The sequence below is a fragment of the Bufo bufo genome, chromosome 2 (assembly GCF_905171765.1).
Source record: "Bufo bufo chromosome 2, aBufBuf1.1, whole genome shotgun sequence".
Taxonomy (NCBI): domain Eukaryota; kingdom Metazoa; phylum Chordata; class Amphibia; order Anura; family Bufonidae; genus Bufo; species Bufo bufo.
Window position 1 is genome coordinate 353,733,266 of NC_053390.1, and position 15,656 is coordinate 353,748,921.

The following is a 15,656-nucleotide window of genomic DNA, read 5'->3' on the forward strand; positions in this document are numbered from 1 at the left end:
TCAGCTAAAGAGGACCTTTCATGGAATTATGTGTTACAAACTGGCATGCTTAACAAATAGGGTTGGCCATCAGTATCTGATTGGTGAGAGTCTGACTCCCAGCACCCCCACGATCAACTGTTTGAGAATGCATTGGCACTCACAGCGGCATCGTGGCCTCCTCACAGCTTAGCCTAGGCCATGTAATGTCACATTCATCGGTCACATGGCCTAGGCACAGCTCAGCCTCATTGAAGAGAATGGGGCTGAGATGCAATACCAAACACAGCCACTATACAATGTAATGCTCTGTGCCTGGACAACTGAGAGAAGGCTACTGTGAGTACCAGTGCCTTCTCAAACAGCAGATAGGCGGGGATCCAGAGTGCCACCCCGATCAGATACTGATGACCTATCTAGAGGATAGGTCCTCAGTATAAAAGTCTCGGAAAACTCCTTTAATATTCCGCAAGCATTAATCTAGATTGTCTCTTATGCAGATATGAATTAAGTGAAAAGATGCTGTCCGCCTGCAATGTTCTGAAAGAGGCAGTTGATGATCCTCGGGCGTTGGCGAGTAAAGATGTGGTAAGTGCTCACTCACTCTTTTGAAAGGAATAAAAACTTCAGATATTTTTATTTGTCTTTTTCAATAACATGTAAAGAACAATAAACCCCCGAAAGCCCACCTCCCATCCCTCCACCCCCCTTCCCATAGTCCTGTGACCAATAGAGTCCAAAGTCCATGCATCTAGCAGTGAGTCCGGCAGTAGATCAACATGCACGATCATACACCTAATGTACGCAATATATATTTACACACATCCCATATACATGTCTCATAAACTCAATAACCATAATAGCACAACATCTTGTATCTTATCCTAAGGGCCATATATATCTCTGTAATGCTGCATCCAGGAAAACCAAACTGTCTCAAATTTTTCAATGGAGTGATAAACATACTCCTCCATTTGAACCAAATTGTGTACTCTGGCCACTAGTTCATGTATCGTCGGTGGTGCTTTGTCTATCCAGTGGAACACAATGTTTTTCCTAGCTTGATATAGGATCCACCCAATAGCCAACTTCATTTTTGCCATGCCCGGCAAAACCTCAAAATATCCTAGTATACACATTAAGGGTGCAATATCTAGGCTTACATTAAAGACTGTGTTTATTAGTTCTATGACCTCTGTCCAATACAGTTTCAGCCTCGGACAGTTCCACATGAGATGAATTAAGTCTGCATTGGACATATCGCACCTTGGGCAAAGGTCATTATCCCTATATCCCATTTTTTTTAAGGACCACTGGCATTCTATATACCCTATGTAGTAGGTACAGTTGTGAGACTCTATTCGCTTCTCTAACAGCCAACAGCGGGCAATCTCCCAACACTCCTTCCCACTGTTCCTCAGTTAGGGCCGATATGTCGGTTTACCACTTGTCATACAATTGTAGGGGTGTTTTCTTGAGTTGCATATCAAGAAGTACACTATAATGAAGTGATATTACCCCGTTAGTGGTACCACTTGTCGCTGTAAGATCTATGATACTATGTTTTGGTACAGGGGAAATTTTTTCAGATGCATCCTGTGCCTTTATAGCGTGTCTAAGTTGCAGATACAGATAAAAGAATTTTTTAGGGATATTGAATTCTTGCTGTAATTGAGTGTATTCTTTCAATGTACCCTCCCAGTACAGCTGAGCCATCCTATTAAGATTATGTGCGTTCCATACCCGTAGTTCTGTAATTTTGTCTAACTCCTTGTACGTGAAATTAGGCCATATCGGGGTATACATTGTGTAACCAGAAACCTTTGTTATGCTTCTGGCCTTCCACCACACCTTGTGAATGGTGCGTAAGACACCGTATTGACTCCCTTTAGTGTGAAAGGTGCCATCCTCCAGCGCAGACAACAAGCAGGGCCGTCCCAGAAGATATCCCACTATCTTTCCTGCCATGTTTATCTTCTCTATATCCCCCCAGCCCCTTATGTGTTGTAGCTGGCTCGCTAAATAGTTCGTTTGGGTCGTTGCAAAGTTGTGAGTTTAATACGAGGGATACCCTTTTTCCAAGTTAAGTCCCTAAACAGGGCATTTACTTAATAGAAAAAGCGCAGCGGGATCCAGCAGGGTGCATTGTGGAGAAGGTATAGTAACTGGGGCATCAATATAATTTTAATAAGGTTGGTCCTCCCTATCATGGAAAGCGGAGTTTAACCCATGTATTTACTTTATCTTTGAACCCCATCTAGCAAAGGAGTTAAGTTTAGACTTTCATAATCCCTTATATCAGAGGTTATTTGAACGCCCAAGTACTTAAAGGAGGATACGATCTTGAGACCCATGGCGTCTTCCAAAGTCGGGGCGCCTCAATTAGTTAACGGCATAACCACAGACTTCGCCCAATTAATGCGCAGGCCAGATAGTTTACCATAGTCATTAATGATCTGCATGGCTCCCGTAAGGGAGTTTATCCAGTCATCCATGAACAGCAGCAGATCATCTGCATAAAGCGCAACTTTTTCAGTCAGCTCACCATATTGAAAACCACGCACTGAGGTTGCTCGTCTCAGAGCTTCCGCCAAAGGCTCCACCGCCACCGCAAACAAAAGCGGTGACAGAGGACACCCCTGTCGCGTCCCTCTATGCAGTTCAAAGGAGTCTGACAAATTCCCATTAATCTGCAATACGGCTTTCGGGAATGCATACAGAAGCTGTACCCATTCTATATAGTGGTGTCCAAAGGCCATCTTTTCAAGCACTAGCCACAGATATCGCCATTCCACACTGTCAAATGCTTTGGCTGCATCAAGAGATGCGACCGCTGCATTCGAGGTGTGGACCTGGCTCGCCTGGATATTTAGAAAAAGTCTTCTGACATTAACAGCAGTGGAAGCATTCGGCATGAAGCCCGCCTGATCTGTGTGGATAAGCGTCGTGATAACCCAGTTTAGTCTGTTTGCCATCACTTTCGCCAGTAGTTTAATGTCGTCTGCAGGAGCGAGATTGGTCTAGAAGAATCCGCTTCTTTATCATCTTTACCAGGCTTCGGAATGAGCACAATTATAGCTTTATTCATCGAGGCAGGCAAGCGTCCCGCTTCTTTCGCCTCTTTGCAAACCTCCAGTAACTGCGGCAAAAGTATGGATGCATATCATTTATACAGTTCAGCGGGTAGGCTGTATCTCCCTGGCGCCTTATTACTAGACATGGACCCTAGAGCCTCCTCCAACTCCTCAAGAGTTACTGGGGCATCTAACATATCTTTGTGTTCCCCCGAAAGGGTACGCAGCGGTAACTGCTGTAGAAACCCCCGAATCTCCTCCTCCGAAGCTGTCATCTTGGACTCATGTAGTGAGGAGTAGAAGGACTGCATAATATGGGCTATCGTGTCAGGATCATCTCTTATTACTCCCTCTGGATCCCTGAGTGCCGCTATATATGATGACTGCTGAGCTCTAGAAATTAAAGCCAATAACCTCCCCGTCTTTTCTCCCTCCTCATAATAGGACTGCTTTTGGAAAAAGTGTTTTCTTTGCATTTTGCAATAATTTGTCATTACATTTTTCCTGTGCCTCTTTTCACATTGTCTCAGTGTCTGCCGTTGGAGCAGCAACATGTGCTGCCTATAAGAGACCCACCGTGGTGGTCAATTTTTGTATCGTCAATTTGGTTTCGGGTTTTTTAGCATTGATAGCCACTATTATCAGCCCCCGTAAATATGCTTTCATGGCATCCCACACCACAAGTTTAGATGCGGACGGGAGATTAAGGTCAAATTATTCCTTCAGTTTTTCACCTATGCCCCCCAGATCCGGTAACACATTCAACCAGTGCGGATTGAATTTCCAGGCCATGTTTCTCCGTATTCTGGTAGGCTGGAAGTCAGCAATTGCCAGAACCGGAGAGTGGTCCGAGAGTCTACGCGGTAAATATGGGATATCCCGGAGAAAACTCCCCATACCGGCATTCCCCAATATGAGGTCAATCCTTGATAAAGAGTCATAGGTAGAGGAGACACACGAATATTGTTTCGCCAGCGGATTTTTCAATCTCCAGAAATCCAGCAGCAGGGATTCCCGCAAAAGCCTTCCGAATGGAGTGAGGCCGCAGCCAGGAGAATGAGAGCCTCCTCCCATTCTGTCCAATGCAGGATCAATAGTACTGTTAAAGTCTCCCATAACTATGACTGGAACATCCGGTACGTCTGCCAAATACACCAAAATAGACTTGGGTACCTGTGGGGAGTAAGGGGGTGGGATATAAACCCCTATTATCACACACAGGGAATTATACAGTGTGCAGTGTAGACAAATAGATCTTCCTTCCCTATCTATCTTGTACGAGATGCAGGTAAAAGCTATGGATTTGTGTACTAAAATGCTGACTCCCCTTGCATATGTAGAGTACGTAGCATGGTAGCAGTGTCCAGCCCAGTGTGGGCTGAGTAACTTCGTTTGATCTTCTAGTAAGTGTATTTCCTGGATGCAGCATATCACAGGGTGGTGCTGTTTGACACGATCTAGAATGGCCCTTCTTTTATTACCTTCCTTTACTCCGCTGGTGTTCCAGCTGAGGAAGTGAACTATTCCCGCCATGACAGTCGTCTATTCATCATTGAGACGGATGGGGCCCAGGGGATCCACTGCTAATAAGCACAGTATACTCCTCTTGTCTTGCTCCAGGACTCTAATTATGGAACTTCGGAAAAGCATGGTCACACTACAAACTCTAGCTATTAAAATGGGAAAAGAACCCCTCCCCTTTCTTTAAACTATACTAAAAAGTAAAATTAGAACCAAGATGGCGCTGTAGCCTAAACAGCGGGTTCCCACCAAATACACCCGAGTTACCAGGCCCGTGGGGTCAAAGTAGCACCCGTCGTCAAGGCCAAGCACCAGTGGTCAGCCTATCTACCCCGAACGTAGGACGGTATCAACAGTAATTATAACTGTAGGAATAAACAGAGAACAATATGTATCACATTTAGAAAATATACAAAGTACTACAGACAGTGTAAGCTCTCCTGCAACTCTCGGCTATACTTAATATAAGCACATCATGAGACCCCTGTTGGCCACTGTTGCACGAGTAAAAACAGAGATAAGGAGATGTATGTAGGCAGCTTACAAAATAACATAGCAGGGTCCATAGACTGCACGCGATAGCGAGTAAATGCAGATTCAAAAAGAGATGAACACACAAATATGAGAGGTGTGAACTCCCTGCATTTTAAATAACTACATTACGTGTACACTACCACAAGAGACAGTCATGAATCATCCCGCCTTCTATTCTCTCCCAGCTGTTGTTCATGTCTGTCCAACCATTTCATGGCTTCTTTAGAATCCTCAAAGAACATGGTGGATCCCAGCTCTGCCACACGAAGTTTTGCAGGGAAGATCATAGAGTATCTGACATCAAGAGCCCTCAGTCGCCTCTTTACATCAAGGAACTTCGCTCTCCTTTTTTGGACTTTAATGGAATAATCAGGGAACAGAGACACTCTGCGGCCATCAATAGACATGTCTGGCAGCTCTCTGGCTCTTCGGAGAATAATGTCTCTATCCCTGTAGTGTAGAATCCTCATAATCACCGGTCTGGGGGCTGCACCCGGTGGTAATGGGCGAGTAGGCACCCTGTGAGCCCTTTCCACCGCTAACAGAGGAGTCAGATTGCTTGGCCCGAATTGATTTTTCATCCAGGATTCAAAGCCAGGATTAGTACCTTCTGCTTTTTCCGGTACGCCCACCAGACGCACATTTGTTTCGGCGTGATCGGTTCTCTAAGTCATCTTGTTTAGCTGCCAACACATCCATCCGCCTGGTACATTCAGCGACATCACGTTTAAGAGGATAAATAGACTCCTCCACATTGCCCACACGGTTTTCCAGGTCGGTCGTTCGGTCCGCAAGTATTCGCAGATCGTGGCGGACTATAGTTACGTCTTCTTTAATGGCTCCTACTTGAACATTAAGAGTGTGCAGCGATTTACCACACTTAGTGATAGCGTGTAGGACGTCTTTAAGAGTGAGTTCACCCACTATGTCTTCTGTGTCAGTGAGCTGTGCTGAGGGATCGCTGGCTTGTGCAGCTTCAGGGACAGCAGAGCTTTCTTCTGGCCGTGCAGCAGCTTCCGTCCTCATCAGCCTTATCGGCCGATCCCCTGGAGGGAGGATGTCTTTCCCTTGCCACTTTAGCGGTTAGTTGGGCAGAAGAATGGGCAAACTTACCCAGCTTAGCTGCAGTCTCCCTGTGCAGGTCAGCCGGGCGGTCTGTGCGGCATGGGGTTTCACTGCCGGCGCCATCTTGGAGCTCGCGGTCGGCCGCTCTCCCCTCTCTCCTCTTGGACATTTTCGCCGGTCGGATCACGAGCAGCACCGGAGGTAGGTAGGTCGGCTCTGGGCACACTGTGGGCGCTTTTATTGAGGTTCTGCAGCGGGGTTTTCAGGATAAACTGCCGAGTGCAGGACAGAGCCGAGCGAGCACACGTCCTGTTACATGCCCGATTACTCCATGCCCCAGGAATAAAAACTCTGGTGTTACCATTTATATACTCGAACAAATAATTTAGTGGGCACAATTGAATAAATCGGAGTGCATGCCTACATATATGTTACATAGTAACAATGTGTCAAGAGAAAGGCACACATAAGCAAAATGGCAGCACATCCATATCTTTGATTTTTTTATTCTAAAAATGCAGGTGGACAAAGGCTTAAAGCATCTCCTTGCATAAAACTGACCCTGAATCTTGTAGGATTTGGGATCCTCACAGAGGTGCCTGACTCTGTCCAACATGCAGTTCACCCTAAAAATAAACCAACACGTGCACACCGATAAATTCCCCAATAGACGATAATGGGGAAAAATTACATAAGTACCCCTGGCAAAAATTTCATCTGTAAATATGTGAAGCATCTCAGAGGACTTTCTTTAGGCTTATGGGAATCCACATGCACTACTCCCTATGTCTTTTGGGTAATTTGCACTTCTGCATGTTCTTTATTTATGACAGGTTTTTACATGTATGTGTTATTTTTAGGGGTGCATTCACACCAACAGATTATCTGACCAATCGTTGGTTAGAAGATGGCCGTTTACACACACAGTTCTTTTGTTATACACACCAACTATTTGTCTGATTGGACAGTAATTGGTCAGATATAATCTGTTGGTGTAAATGCACCCTAAAGCATTTTTGTCAGGAGTGTTTGTGTAATTTCTTATTATTAAACCTCCGACACAGATATGAAACCAGCCTCATTTTATGCAATGTCTGTCTGTGGACAAAATTTGCATTTACAATGAATAGTTAATAAACTTCTATAAGTTTGCATAATGACTTGGGCTTAGATGGAACCATCTTTCCTCTGTGCCTGCAGCTGATTGGTTAATTGTTATAAGTGGTTTTTACTTGATTGAAGTACATTTAGGAAATCTCTCCATTATGGATCCATTCACACAAACATAAGCGCTCCATGCCTGTGCTGCGGACTGCAAATTGCGTTCTACAATGCACGGGCACCAGCCGTGTGCCCTCCATGGTTCAGATGCAGACCCATTGACTTAAATGGGTCAGCGAACCACAAGATATGGCAAAAGATAACACATGCCCTATCTTTTGCGGTGCGGAGGCATGAGCCCGAAAGCCCATGGAAGCATTTCCAATCTGTGCCTCAGTTCCACCAAAGATAGGACATGTCCTATCTGTTTCCGTATCCTGCGGATCATAAAACCATTGAAGTCAATGAGTTTTATGCCGGTGCCCTTATATTGCGGACCTGCCGTTTGAGGGCCGCAATATGGGCACGGAGCCCTTAGGGTTGTGTGAATGGACCCTTACACATGTTACAGGCCACAATGTGTGCCATCACTGGGGAAGACATTGCACCTTTCCCCTTAGATTGCACTGCCCTTCATTATATATTGAATAATAGCTAATAATATGTCTGGTATTTTACTGAGGTCACTGATAACATTGTGTTATATTGAATTGTGTTCTGTTTTGGCAGAGGCTGTGCTTGAACACTATACAAAATGAATGGTTCCGTGTGTCGAGTCAAAAATCTGCTGTTCCAGCTATGGTAGAGGATTATATTTCAGCGTTTTCCGAGGTTTCCCGCGCTCTTCTTCGCTATGTCATCAACATGGCCGATGGCAATGGAAACACAGCACTTCACTACAGTGTATCCCATTCCAATTTTGAGATTGTCAGACTGTTGCTGGATGCAGGTTAGACATGCTACCTTACATGGTTTTCAGTACATGATTTACTGGTAGGTGACCTATAGAACTTGGAAAGCAATTTAGGCAGCCTAGAATGTTAGACAACAAAATTTATACCCGTGGGGACAGTAAGCCTATTACACGAGATTGGTGATAGGAATTATACAAACGTTATTCTTTTTCAGCTGTGACGCTTACAATCTGGATCTGTAGCGCTTTGTATATGTGAGAACCGCATTGTCCGATTTATAAGACCTCAACTGTTCCAATCAGAGAACATTAGCTCATTTGATTTGTGTCATTCCAGCTTTCTGTTATTCCTCTGTCCCTTATGGCTTCATTCATACAAGAATGGGTCCTTTCTTTACAGATGTGTGTAACGTAAACCACCAGAACAAGGCTGGATACACTCCTATCATGCTTGCTGCTCTGGCAGCTGTGGAAGCAGCCAAGGACATGCAAGTGGTAGAGGAACTCTTCAGCTGTGGAGATGTCAATGCCAAAGCCAGCCAGGTATGTGCAGACACTGGAGAACACCTTTGGGTTAGAATGGCTGGGCTTATGAGAAAAGGTTGCCCTGGAGAGTCCATGGAAGTGCTGTATCTAAGCCCAGCAACGTAGCTTGGGTTGCCAGCACCCTGGGCAAGCCAAGTATTGCGGCCCCCCTATCCCCCACCAACCTGTGGCCACGCCACAGATAATGCAGTAGATACGTAACGCCACAGATAACACAGTGCTAACTCTGAGTACAGATAATGTAGTAGATGGGTGTGAGCCCCCAGAATTCAGAACACGCACAGTGTGACCTGAAGTCTGGGGCCAGGCTGCTACAGTGTGGGCCAAATTCTATATCCACCCTCCCGTCACTACAGAACATACAGGGTAATACAGCTCCACATACCTCTTACAGCCAGTGACGTCTCCCTTGATGTAGATGTTCTCTTTCCTCATCTTCTCCTTTCAGACCTTCAGACCAGACCACCAGTTTTCAGCCATTTCTCGTCTCTGCCTTTTGACAAACAAAATCTTAGTTTACTACTTTTCCATCATCCTCCCATCTTCTGGACAAATCATCCTACCACCCCCAATACTGTGCCGCTGTGATCCCCAATACTATACTGCAGAAACGTATAAACCCCCTCATAATACTAGTGCCACACAGATAATGCCCTCTTCAATAATTATTGGCACACACTGCCCTAAAATAACTGTGCCCAGCAAATGGTGCTCCTGACACTAATAGTGTAAACATAACGTCCCCCAAAAATAATTGTGGTAAGCTGATACTGTGCCAAAGTGCCCCCACACTAATAGTGCTCTCAAAAGTCCCACCAATAGGAATAATTCTCTGCTAGAGCACACATGGTAGTAGTAATAATGCTCCTACAGTGCCCCCAACATGTCCCCACTGTGCCCCAGAAGTAATAATGCTCCCATAGTGCCCATACTAGTAATCATGTTCCCCATAGACCCCCAGTAGTAATAAAAGCCCATCATAATGCCCCCCCAGTAGTAATAATTCTCCTTATAATGTGCCAGTGCAAAAATAATACCCCCTTTTAATGCCCACAGTTGAGCTAATGTGCCCATAGTACTCCCATAATGTGCCAGTATAAAATACCCCTATATAGTGCCCCCATAGTGCTCCTCTCCCCGCTTCCTCCTAGTTCCCCCCCATAATGTACCAGTAAAAATGCCCTTATACAGAGCCCCCCATAAAAAATACCCCTTCTTTGTGGGCCTCAGTAGACGCCCTCAAAGTGCCACCAATAATGTGCCAGTAAGAAATGCCCCCACAGTGCCCCCAATAATGTGCCATTAAGATGTGCCCCCATAATGTGCCAGTAAGAGCTCATCTCCCTGTGTCCTGCCCCCCCCCCCCATGTGTCACCAGGGCCGCGCCACCTGGGACGATCGCCTCACTTTGCCTAATTGGCGGGGCGACCCTGCTAGCGCCCCCCCCCCTCCCCCACACTTAGGTAGCCCTAGAGAAAAATAAATGAAAAATGAAAAGGAAATTTATTAGGACAGATTATATGGAGCATGTCATATATTTTTTGTGCCATCATTCTTTGTTTCTATGTATATGTGTTCTGTTTCAGGCCGGCCAGACCGCATTAATGCTTGCAGTGAGCCATGGGAGAATAGATATGGTCAAAGCTCTCTTGGTCTGTGGTGCAGATGTTAATATCCAGGATGATGAGGGGTCCACAGCTCTAATGTGTGCAAGTGAACATGGACATGTGGAGATAGTCAAGCTGCTACTAGCCCAGCCAGGCTGTAACGCTGCACTGGAGGACAATGTAAGTTAGTGCACCCAAAGCTCCTCTTCATTAATAACGAGTGGGGGAATCGCCCACTGAACTCACTGAGCACTTATTTTTCCAGTAAATGTTTGCTTTCATCCAGAGACGGGAGCAGCTTTAGCTTATAGAAGGTGATCCTGATGGGAACATCACCGCTAGTATAGCAACATATACATGTGAATAATGTATGCAGTAAAAGTAAACCTCTGCTGACTCGCTGTATTGACACAGTTTTAGGGTTGAACTGTTTGTAAGACAGCTTATAAATGTATCTAGTAAGATGGCAGTGTGCCAGTAGAAGTGTGGTTATGCGGTTCATCAGCTGAAGTGTAAATTTCTGTCTGCTTTTCGTTCTTAGGATGGCAGCACAGCCTTGTCCATTGCCTTAGATGCCGGTCATAAGGATATAGGAGTCCTTCTTTATGCTCATGTCAATTTTTCGAAAGCCCCATCACAAGTAAGTATAGCCCTACAAATGAGTATATATCACCATTTTAATTCATAGTATCTTCCTTTGGCCATTTGTGTTATATCTGTATACGGGCACTTTCACACGGTCAGTACTTTTCATCAGTCTTTGTAAGCCAAAACTAGTAGTGGGCCCAATTGCACAGTTTTCCTTTTATACTTTTTCTCAGTTGGTTCCACTTCTGGTTTTGGCTTGCAAATACTGACCATGTGGACATTGCCTAAGCCATGTTTCCTTTTATGAATGCTAAAAAAAACAACTAATCAGACTACATATTATTGCACCCCAAGCAGGTGACAGAAAATATGCATAGCACAAATGTCTGTGCAAGGTCTAGTAAACTCTCAACTGAGGAGGAAAACGAGGATTTAGGATGGTGGCGTTTTCTTGTCTAATGCTTGTTTTCCACAGCGATATGTGTTATCAGTCATGTGTCTCATTTTACTAATGTCTGTGGTGAAATTAATTAATAATTTTTTGTCATTGTCTTAAATACTTGAAATGAAAACTAAGAGTAAAACATTGAAAATACCATACTTATGACTTGAGAATTTCAAAAACTCATTCCTTCCTTCTTTCTGTAGGGGACACCCAGACTGGGCAAGAAGCTTCCACCCAGTCCTACACAGAGAAGTCCATTTGACAGTTAGTTTTTGCCACCCTGGAGCTGCTGCTAACCAATATTATGTCTGACGACAGATACTGAATGTACTTGTCTATGTGCCTGATTATACCAGCAGACTAAAGCAATAGACCATTGCTGCTTACATGGAATCCTGGAGTCTTCTAACTGGATGAAAGCTATATGTGGAGCATGAGTTTTTGGTTACCTAAACTCCTTTTTAGGTGGGGAAGCTGGAGCCCACAACTGTTCCAGGGAAACCGTATTGTCAGTCAGTTAGTCATCATATCTCTTGCAATAAACATGTGGTTGCTGTGTTAGCGAGTGCCATAGTGCCTTCTGCATTGTTCTGGGTACACCCTCACCCTGCTCTATGTTATGAACTGAGTAATGGAATGTCCCCACATGTGGCGCCTGAGCTGGCTCGCTGGCTATAAGCTGTCAAGTGTACAAGCCCTCAGTAGATCTGAATGGACTAAGTAAAAGTCTCGACTATTTGTTATGTTACTTTTATATGAAAGAAAATGTTATCTTAAAATGTTGAGAAACTCAGTATTTGCTGCATATTTTATAACCTGTAAAAGAAGAATCCGGTACATGGTCTGAGGACATGTACTCTATATATATTTATGTATGTATATTAAATATGTCTAGTACTATGTATTAATATCTGTAAAATGTTATAAAAATCACACGTCTTGGTCACTCAGTATGTATGTCTCTTGGTAAGTAAAGAAAAATGAGCTCTTCTCATCTCTGCATATTTATATACCAGTAAGCTGTCTTTCTTCTTTTAGATGTGTATGTTTTTAAGTGTTCCAAGTGCCTTAGACTCTTGCCATATTTTCTCAATAAACTTTCCTTATGTGGTTTTTATTCAGTACAATATCTTCTCCTTTGCCCGCTGTGGTCTTTAACTCTTTTTCTGCCAGGGGCATTTGGAAAATTTTCAGTTTTCATATGTACAAAAAAAAAAACTAAATTGCAAAATTAAAAAATAGTACCAACCTCCATACTCATTTTCTGAAAGTAGAGAATTGGCAAATTGTCAGAATGCCAGTCAGAAGTTTATACACGCAGACACCTGTGTAAGTAATTTTTCATAAAAAGTGGATATTAGTGGATAAGTAGAACTCCACCAGAAAGTTATATGGCCCACACCTCTTGGAAATAAATGTTCAACATGTGCAGAGTTCATACATGCCACTTTGGCCTACATTTACATGCACATTTCTTTATAAAATCACCAGAACTGGGAAGACTAAAAATCTGGTTTTAAGCTGGAAATTCTAAAAAAAAGTAGCAACCTAGAAAATACAGAGATTTGCACCGTCAAAACCTACACGTCTTGAAAGCAGACAACCTGTTTGCAATTCCCTTGACTGACTGTTGATAACCATGTCCACCTTCAGGTAAGGGCTCATGTACACTGCCGTTCCATGCATTGGGGACCGCAATTTGCGGTCCCCAATGCACGGGCAACATCCGTGCAGCGGCCGGGACGGATCGATACTGATTCAACTTAAATGAGTCCGTGATCCAAACGCACCGTAAAAAAAATCTAACCTGTTTTTTTTGCGGTGCAGAGGCACGGACAGAAACACCACAGAAGTACTCCGTAGTGCTTTCATGAAGCTTCCGCACTGCATCTCCCGGATTGCGGATCCATTCAAGTGAATGGGTCCGCATCCATGATGCGGGGTGCACACGGCCGGTGCCCGTGTATTGCCGACCCTCTGTATGCGGACCGTAATACAGCCGGGCAACGGCCGTGTGCTTGAGCCCTAACTTTGTGACAAACCGGATATATTTTTTAAAAAATGCATCAAAAATGCATTTGTACCTAAAGCTCACATCCAAGCAGAGGTTTACCCATCAATGTAAAAATAACATATTGAAGTGTACAAATCTCAAATATACCAGCCAATGTTTGGCCAATGTAAAGACATGTCCCCAAGCAGCACGTGACCCAGTAGTGATTTGCCACTTGGGGCCACATCACTGCTGAGGTCAGTCCTAGGCTGCAGCGTCACTTGACCCCGGCTGTCTTGAAGCTTACAGGCCAGGGGCAAGAAGAATGCTGAAAACCCCTTGTGAAAAGATATTCGATGACTGGTACTGGTGCCTTCTAAGGAACAGAATAACATAATGGTTCTCAAGTAAATTGTTTTTCATAACCTTGTGTTACTTCATCAGGCGTTAATATGATTATACAGTAGTCACTCATTATAATTAATAGATGCATTGTTCTCTAAAGCTTTTAATGCTGCGTTATTCTGCTTCTTAACAAACCAGAATAACTAGATTAACCTTTTTCACATGAGTATGTCATCTTTCTTTTTCATGTAAAATAACAAGAATAAAATCCTTATGTTGGTTATACATAATACACCCTGAGGATTTTCCTATTTATAGAGCCAAGTGCCCCATTCTGTTTGACCTTTACTAGTATGACCTTTACTAGGTAAAGTAAGCTCTGGAGCAGTTCTGTGTTAGGTATAAACCTATAACACCTTTTTATTCAAGAATATGCCATTGTGTGCCATTAAAACAAGAATAAGTGGACATTAATAGTGCAAATGTGGGACTGATAAGTAATACAATAGTCACAGTAATTGATGTATATTTATCTGCATATCACCATATATACAGTACTGTGCAAAACTTTTAGGGTACTTACATGCTAGCGTTTTTGTTTTCCAGTATTGATTCCATCCTAGGGGCTCTATACCGGAAAAAAAATGTATCAGTTTTATTCTAATGCATTCTGAATGTACAGCAATCCGTTCAGGATGCATCAGTTCAGTCCCTCTTACGTGCTGCAGTTTTCTCTCCGGCCAAAAATATTGATCACTTGCCAGAATGCCGGCATTCATTTACATTGAAGTGTATTACTGCCGGATCCGGCATTAAGTGTTCCGGAAAAACGGATCCGGCTTTTCCGTCTGCGCAGGCGCAGACCTTTAAAAATGCAAAAAAATAATTAATACCGGATCCGTTTTTCTGGATGACATCAGAGAGACAGATCCGGTATTTCAATGCATTTGTCAGACTGATCCGCATCCAGATCCGTCTTACAAATGCCATCAGTTTGCGTCCGGTTTGCCGGATCTGCCGGCCGGAATCCTCTGCCGCAAATGTGAAAGTACCCTTAGGCAGGCGTGGAAACGAATGCTGCAAATAAAATAAAAAAATCTAATCAATAAATGGTGTGACCACCCTTTGCTTTCAACAGCATCATTTCTTCTAGGTAGACTTGCACACAGTGTTTGAAGGACCTCAGCAGGGCGGTTGTTCCAAACATTTTGAAGAACTAACCACCAATCTTCTGTGGATGTAGACTTGCTCAAATCCTTCTGTTTCTAAATGTAATCCCAGACAGATTTAATGATAAGATCAGGGCTCTGTGGGGGCCATCACTTCCTGGACTATTTGTTCTTCTTTACGCTGAAGATAGTTGTTGTCCTCATGCAGAATAAATGGTATTGCATGATAGACAAGTATCTGCCTGCGTTTCTCAACATTGATAACCTCATTAATCCTGACCAAAACCACCCCATTTGTAGAATTGCAGTACCAGATCATTAAAGGAGTTGTCTCATCTTGCCGTTACTAAGGCGAGATGAAACACAGTGCTGACCGCCAGCCACCAGGAAACGGTGTATGCAGTTCATGGGAGCTCCGGAACAAGCTATGCAGTTTCTCTCGGAACTCGGAAGCTTGCTGTGCTACACTGTTTGTTTAGGTGGCTCTGGAGCACTGCTATGGGCTACAGAAACGGTGCGTTCGGCTGTTTCCCAGCAGGCTGGTGGTCGAGACTGTGTTTCATCTTGCCTTAGTAACGGCGAGATGAGACAACCCCTTTAACATGTCTATCAATCCTGTGATTTCCTTAATTCTGCAACTTTTACTTCTTGATGCTGCAATTTCAATCTTGAAGAGTGTGTGTAAGTAAAGGTCTCCAGGTCTACACTAGAGAATCTAGGGGTCTGCGCATTAAAAAGTAATCTTTTGGGGAGTATAATTAACACCCCTTTCAGAT

At 43.8% G+C, this 15,656-nt stretch overlaps 1 protein-coding gene across 3 annotated transcripts in view; it reads left to right on the plus strand.

Moving 5' to 3' along the window:
* KANK1 (KN motif and ankyrin repeat domains 1) overlaps nt 1-12,486 on the plus strand; it is a 199,494-nt gene extending 187,008 nt beyond the window's left edge. For all 3 annotated transcript variants that reach the window (XM_040417110.1, XM_040417112.1, XM_040417113.1), the window contains 6 exons: nt 480-567; nt 8,004-8,223; nt 8,588-8,730; nt 10,320-10,520; nt 10,882-10,980; nt 11,577-12,486. In XM_040417110.1, the coding sequence (XP_040273044.1) occupies nt 480-567; nt 8,004-8,223; nt 8,588-8,730; nt 10,320-10,520; nt 10,882-10,980; nt 11,577-11,642 (817 nt within the window). In that variant the 3' untranslated portion in view covers nt 11,643-12,486. The remainder of the gene's footprint in view (nt 1-479; nt 568-8,003; nt 8,224-8,587; nt 8,731-10,319; nt 10,521-10,881; nt 10,981-11,576) is intronic.
* Nucleotides 12,487-15,656: the final 3,170 nt, after the last annotated feature.